The sequence below is a fragment of the Aegilops tauschii genome, chromosome 1, assembly GCF_002575655.3.
Source record: "Aegilops tauschii subsp. strangulata cultivar AL8/78 chromosome 1, Aet v6.0, whole genome shotgun sequence".
Taxonomy (NCBI): Eukaryota; Viridiplantae; Streptophyta; class Magnoliopsida; order Poales; family Poaceae; genus Aegilops; species Aegilops tauschii.
In genome coordinates this window covers 65,102,398-65,109,190 of record NC_053035.3, presented here as the reverse complement: position 1 = coordinate 65,109,190, position 6,793 = coordinate 65,102,398, and the positions used below count along the sequence as shown (strand labels likewise).

At 48.3% G+C, this 6,793-nt stretch overlaps 1 protein-coding gene across 1 annotated transcript; it reads left to right on the top strand.

The window, feature by feature from the left end:
• The first annotated feature begins 3,566 nt into the window (after positions 1-3,566).
• LOC109765585 (cysteine-rich receptor-like protein kinase 2) lies at positions 3,567-6,631 on the top strand. Its single transcript, XM_020324376.4, has 7 exons — positions 3,567-4,553; positions 4,761-4,871; positions 4,962-5,101; positions 5,230-5,440; positions 5,540-5,774; positions 5,890-6,043; positions 6,132-6,631. Exons 1-7 carry the CDS (start codon positions 3,728-3,730, stop codon positions 6,465-6,467), a joined length of 2,013 nt encoding a protein of 670 aa, XP_020179965.1. The 5' UTR covers positions 3,567-3,727; the 3' UTR covers positions 6,468-6,631.
• The last annotated feature ends 162 nt before the right edge of the window (positions 6,632-6,793 follow it).

Below are 6,793 nucleotides of genomic sequence, written 5' to 3'. Positions count from 1 at the left end.
AAAGAAGTACTGATTAAGTCTATGGCACAAGCGATACCTGTTTATTCCATGGCATGCTTCAGATTGCCGAGAGGGCTATGCGAGAACATCACATCAATCATAAGGCAATTCTGGTGGGGAAGGAGGAAGCCCAGTTGGGTGGCATGGGACACGATGACTAGACCGAAACATATGGGTGGTCTCGGCTTCCGTGACCTGGAGATCTTTAACATGGCGCTTCTGGCGCGTCAGGCATGGCAGACTATGACGTCAGAACTCTCACTAAGCTCAAAAATCCTCAAATCAGTTTACTTCCCAAACTGCTCTTTGCTAGATGCTGAGCTGGGATCTCATCCATCGCAGATTTGGAGGGCTATTTTGGATGGCCGGGACATATTGGCGCAGGGCATTATCAGGAGGATTGGAGATGGAGAAACCACGGACATTTGGGCACACAACTGGATCCCGAGGGAGAGTTTTAAAAGGCCTATAACATCCCTGGTACAGCACCCGCCGGCTAGAGTTGCTCAACTGATTAATGCTTCTACCTCTTCTTGGAATGAAGGACTAGTTCGGTCTATTTTCACTCCTTTTGATTATGAGGAAATTCTCAAGATCCCACTATGTACACGCAGAGTATCAGACTTCTAGGCATGGCATGAGGAAACCCGTGGAATTTTTAGTGTTCGCTCGGCGTACCGCATGATCTTGAGGACAAAATTAAGCATGGAGGCATGGTTGCATGAGGCCGAGGGATCTTCGTACGTTCAGCATGAGAGCAAGCAATGGAGCAGCATTTGGCACATCCAAGTACCTTCAAAACTCAGGATGTTTGTGTGGAGGTTATCTAGGCAGTCCATGCCTACTGGTGAGCTATTGAAACACCGTCATATGTCGACAGAGGAAACATGTAACCTTTGCGGGGCAAGGGACACATGGAGGCATGCACTACTTACTTGCCCGATGTCCAGCAGTGTTTGGGCGCTGGCTCCGGAACAGCTTGTCCAACATCTGGTCGATCGACAAGAAGAGAGCTCGAAGGACTGGCTTTTTGCACTACATGGGATACTAAGCAAGGAAGAGTTTGTACGGCTTGTTGTCACTTCATGGGCAATCTAGGGAGCGAGAAGGAAAGCAATCCATGAGGATATTTTCCAATCACCATTGTCCATCCAGGGCTTCATCACACGATATTTGAATGAACTACAAGTGGCGAATACAATATCGTCGAGGCCGGTGGTAACTAGGGCCCCAAGACCTACAGTTTGGCAGCCGCCGATCGAAGACAGTGCAAAAGTGAATGTTGATGCGGCTGTACCTCAGCATAGAAGATACGGCGCCGTGGTAGCAATAAGCAAAAATGTTGATGGAGAGTTCTTGGGAGCCTCAGCGCTAGTTTTCAGATATATTGCTGAACCGGAAACTCTAGAAGGCTTGGCAATTCGAGAAGCTCTTGCCCTATCAGATGATTAATATCTACGGAGAATCCATGTGGCTTCCGACTGCAAAGTGGTGGTTGAAGATATTCGGAAGGAAAATGCCTCTCGGTACGGAGCAATCATACATGAAATAATAGATCACTCGTGGTCTTTTGATTCTTGTAATTTTAGCCATGAATTTAGGAGCTCAAATTTTGAGGCTCACAATTTAGCGAACCATGCACTTTCTCTAGGGATTGGCCGCCATGTTTGGTTAGGCCATCCCGGAAATCTTCCTTTCGTCCCTGTAAACATTGTGACGATTTAATAAAAGCTTCATGAGATTGTCTCAAAAAAAAACTCTACATATTAGAGCCGACTGAAATCAAACTTCGCAAAGTTTGACCGAGTTTATAGAAAAAAGTACAAACATTTACTATAACAAATCTATATAATGTGAAAGTACATTCAATAATAAATTTAACGGTATTGATTTGTTATTGTATATGTTAATATTTTTTTACAAGTTTTATCAAAGTTTACAAAGCTTGATTTTGACTAAAACTAATACGCGGACTAAATAAAAACGGAGGGGGTATAAACAACCAATAAATTGACTTGACAAGAACACAGTGTTAGTCTTTGTGCTTCATGAATCTCACCATATACTCTTTTGGCGATGACTTTGATATAGTAATGTATCCACTGGAAGAATAGCAAAATCGCAGCACGTGAAAATATCATAGAATGGTGATCCAAATCCTTCACCGAAATCATCTTGTGATCTGACTAAAGCTGCGACATGGGTAGCCCGACGCAAAAGCCCTAGATTTGCGTTGGGCAGTCTATGATTGTTATTGCCGGAGCACAGTTCAATAGCGTAAAAAACCGAAACATTTGAAATTCCCATTATATTTAAAATTCCTTCAATAATACCTTTATTTATACCAAAAATATTAAAAATGCAAAACATATTGATTTTTCTAGGCTTTTAGGTGATGTCTTGCATAGCATTTCATCAAGTCAAGCTTTCCAATGCCTAGCCCAAAACCTGGCCCAACCCCGAAAATGTCCATGTTTAGGGGTAACTATGTTTCCATCGACTTGAAAATATAGCATTTTATTGACTTGAGAAATATAATTAATTTTTTTGTAAAGGTACAAGAACAAATAAAAGAATTTAAAAGGAACAATCCAAACAGAACGTTGCAAAAATAATGAAAAAGCGTGGTAACATTCCCCTCGATAGTCGGAAGAGAACTTCATGGGTTATTTTTCATGGAATGTGCATTTGTGTGTGCTTCATGCATGCATATATGTACGACTTTAAACCAGGAAGTGGTCATAACTCGGATTAGCGTACATCTAAGTGGATGGAGCTGCTGATGAATGCAAGAGGAACAAGACTTCGGGCACCCTCAGGTATTTGGATGTACTCCCTCCGTTCCTAAATATTTGTCTTTCTAGAGATTTCAAATGGTCATCACATACGGATGTATATAGACATATTTTAGAGTGTAAATTCACTCATTTTGTTTCATATGTAGTCACCATTTCAAACCTCTAGAAAGACAAATATTTAGGAACGGAGGGAGTATTTATCAATTTTTGTAAGTATGCCTTTGTAAGAGTTTGTGCTACTTAATATATGGCCTTTTGGTTTCATTTATTTCTAGAAAAAGCATCCCTATTTGTACATGAGAAAAGTCATGGGGTTGATTTGCACATAAGAAAATGTTTCTCACACGATTTAAATTTATGAAAACCATGATACATAGCTCAACATTTTAGAAAAAAAAAATCTCAGTTGACACCATCCAATTCCTTCATCCCTTTTTGTACATGAACGTCATGTTCATATAGACCGGTGTACCATCCAATTAAGATCTTCTCATCGTTTTTGTAGTATTACAATAGATTTCATGTTCTATCTTTCCGGCAAAAAAGAAGAAGAAAAAGAACACTTCGTGTTCTATCAGATGGCTCTAACAGGTTACTAGATATTTTGATCTCAATTATGTGAGTGGATCACATGATTTTTTTTTATAACTGCGTGCTTACTTACTTCGGTGCCGAATGATGTGGCACGTACGCCCTCAAGGCCTCAACTGTCCCACATCAGTCCACATAAGCTATAGCAGCTTAGCAGCCGGCCACTTGAAGCAGTTCAGACCTGAAAGAAAGAAACGACACACCGCAACGTGCCACCGTACAAAACCCGGAGATCGACCGCGCCCAGAGCCCAGAAACAAAACAATCATTCACCCGCGCGCACGCACACACGCGCTGGCACGCCTGCAGGTGCGCGGTCACCGCGCGAGCACGCCGCCATGCAGCGACGTCCGGGAAGACCCCGCGGCCGCCACTCTCTTCTCCCGGCCGCGGCGGGCGTGCTCCGGTGCATCGTCCTCGCCGGGGCCGTCGCCGTCGTGGCCGCGGGCGCGCACGCGGACGCGGTCGCGGCGCCGGCGATCCTGGACACGGTGTGCGGGTCCAGGCAGGCGGCCGACCCGGAGTCGTTCGACGTGAGCTTCGTCAACACCCTGGAGCTCATCTACCAGAACGTGACGCGCTCCGGCTTCGGCGCCGCCTCCTCCGGCTCCGGCAACTTCTCCGTCTTCGGGCTCGGCCAGTGCCTCGCCTACCTCTCCCCGACCGACTGCCAGCTCTGCTACGCGCAGAGCCGCGTGAAGCTGCCCCACTGCCTCCCGGCCGACGGCGGCCGCATCTACGTCGACGGCTGCTTCCTCCGCTACGGCGCCGGCAACTTTACCGCCGCCGCCACCGACGCCGGCGACACGTTCCTGTGCTCCAACGACACCGCGCCGGCAACCCCGGCGTTCGCGGCCGCGGCCGCCGCGCTGGTGCGCAACGTCACGGCGACCGCGCCAGGGGCGAGGGGGTACTACTACGCCGGGTCGGCGTCGGCGTCCGCGATGCCGACCGGCGCGCGAGTGTACGCGGCGGCGCAGTGCTGGAGGTCGCTGAACGCCACGGCGTGCACGGCATGCACGGAGAGCGCGCGGGACCGGGTGGTGCGGCAGTGCCTTCCCGGCGCCGCCGAGGGGTACGGGCTCAACGCCGGCTGTGTCGTCAGGTACTCCACGCAGCCCTTCTACCTGCCGGCGAAAGCCGGCGGCGGCGGCGGGTCATCCAGTGAGTACAGCACACACATTCTCGGTCGTAATTCCGTTCTTGGTCCAAGTGTCGTGCCGTGTCGTGTCTGAATTCTGCTGACAGCAACGGCGCATTCACGTACCGATATTTCAGGTTTCAGAGCCTGAAAACAGCAAAAAAAAAAAAAACCGTATGAAACGCCATGAATATGACATCTTTCTTCTTCTTCTGAATTATCCATGGCAGCCCGGCACATAATCATCATCGTCTTCGCATCCGTCCTCTCCGCCATGGCTGTCATCGGCATAGTATTTATCTGGACACGAATGAGGCCCAGGAGAGACGACCTCCACGACGGTATGCAAAACTGTAAAATTGCAACCACTTACTACATCTGAATATCTGATGCTGCACTATGATCTGACGAGAGTTTCTGACACTTTGTAGACATGGATGGCTCTGGCGAGATCATCCGCACCATCATGTCGTCGCAGCTTGGCTTCCGGTACGAGGAGCTGCGCAAGGCGACCGATGACTTCAATCAGATCAACAAGCTCGGCCAGGGCGGCTACGGTTCAGTTTACAAGGTGCATTGCCGTGTCATTTGGAACACCACACATTTGGCACAATGCAACACTGAATTTCATTGATCATCTTTCTTGAAATGCTTGCTTCATCTGAATTTGACATCCCGATAATATGATGGATATCACAGGGCGTGCTTCCGGATGGCCGGGAGATCGCCGTGAAGCGGCTCTACCTCAACACGCGGCAGTGGACCGACCAGTTCTTCAACGAGGTGAAGCTCGTCAGCCAGGTGCAGCACAAGAACCTCGTCAAGCTCCTCGGGTGCAGCGTCGAGGGCCCTGAGAGCCTCCTCGTCTACGAGTACCTCTGCAACACCAGCCTCGATCACTACCTTTTTGGTAAGAAAATAAAAACAACTCCTGCATTCTGAAAAAAAAATGTCATACTTCAAATGGTGGATTTTCATTTTGACTGATCTTCCATGCTTGTTGATGCAGATGCTTTCAAGAAGAACGCGTTGGATTGGGAGCGGCGGTCGGAGATTGTCCTCGGGGCGGCGGAGGGTTTGTCATACCTCCACAGTGGCTCCGAGGTCAGGATCATACATAGGGACATCAAGGCCAGCAATGTGATGTTGGATGAGAGGTTCAGGCCTAAGATTGGCGATTTCGGCCTGGCCAGGAACTTCATGGAAGATCAGACCCACCTCAGCACCGGCCTCGCGGGAACATTGTAAGTTTCACTTGTCCAAAACATCTAATCTGATCAAGGGGTGAAGAAAATGTTGCGATATAAATTGCGCGATGTGTCTGAAGAAATAGAACTGACCATGCCGACATTTTTGCAGTGGATATATGGCTCCGGAGTACATCGTTCACGGGCAGCTGACGGAGAAGGCCGACATCTACAGCTATGGTGTGCTGGTCCTTGAGATCGTCACCGGCCGCAAGAACCACAACTCTGTGGCGTCATCGGCCGAGGGATTGTCCCTCATGTCTCAGGTACATTCTCCCATTTCACCTCTGTTGTCAAGTACTAGCATACTGTAGCATTTCAGACAACCTGATGCTGACATCCTTCCATTTTCAGTTATGGAAGCACTACAACGCCGGTACCCTGATGGAGATCCTGGACCCAAACCTCCGCGACCAATGCTCGGAGGCGGAAGCTCTCAAGGTGTTCCAAGTCGGGCTGCTGTGCGCGCAGGCATCGCCGAACCTCAGACCGCCGATGTGGAAGGTGGTGGAGATGCTGGGAAGTGGGGATAGGGTGCTGCCCAAGCCTACCGAGCCTCCGTTCATCAACGTAAAAGGGTCGAACGCGAAGAGCGAAAGCTCGGGGTCATCAATGTCTCTGATGTCGAACTCCGACAAGTCGCCGTTCTCGACGAACCAGCTGTCGGTGAGTGGGGTGCAAGCCAGGTGATTAACAACAGGGTGTGAAGGATCATCTTAACATTTTTTGTCATTGTTTTACGTTAGGATGATATTGAAGTACTACTAACTGAAAATGTTCCCATCATAGAACCCTGTTTGTAAGATGTAAGTAAGCAACCAGAGGAGTGTTAGCTTTGTCAAATATTCAGAGAAGTGCAGTCTTCAACGCCTCCAACACCATCTCAGCTAAAATCAACTGAAAGTCGTCTCCTTTTTGCGCATGTGCCCTTGGCAATGAAGAGATTTAATCAACGTCTAACAGCAGATAAAAAAGAGAGGAAAAAGTCAGGGAATTCACACAAAACACAACAAGCA

Coding starts and splice junctions, on each gene's coding strand:
- LOC109765585 (XM_020324376.4), top strand. CDS start 3,728: ATGCAGCGACGTCCGGGAAGACCCCGCGGCCGCCACTCTCTTCTCCCG. Junction 5,102..5,229: donor GCTACGGTTCAGTTTACAAG/GTGCATTGCCGT, acceptor TGGATATCACAG/GGCGTGCTTCCGGATGGCCG. Junction 5,775..5,889: donor ACCGGCCTCGCGGGAACATT/GTAAGTTTCACT, acceptor ACATTTTTGCAG/TGGATATATGGCTCCGGAGT.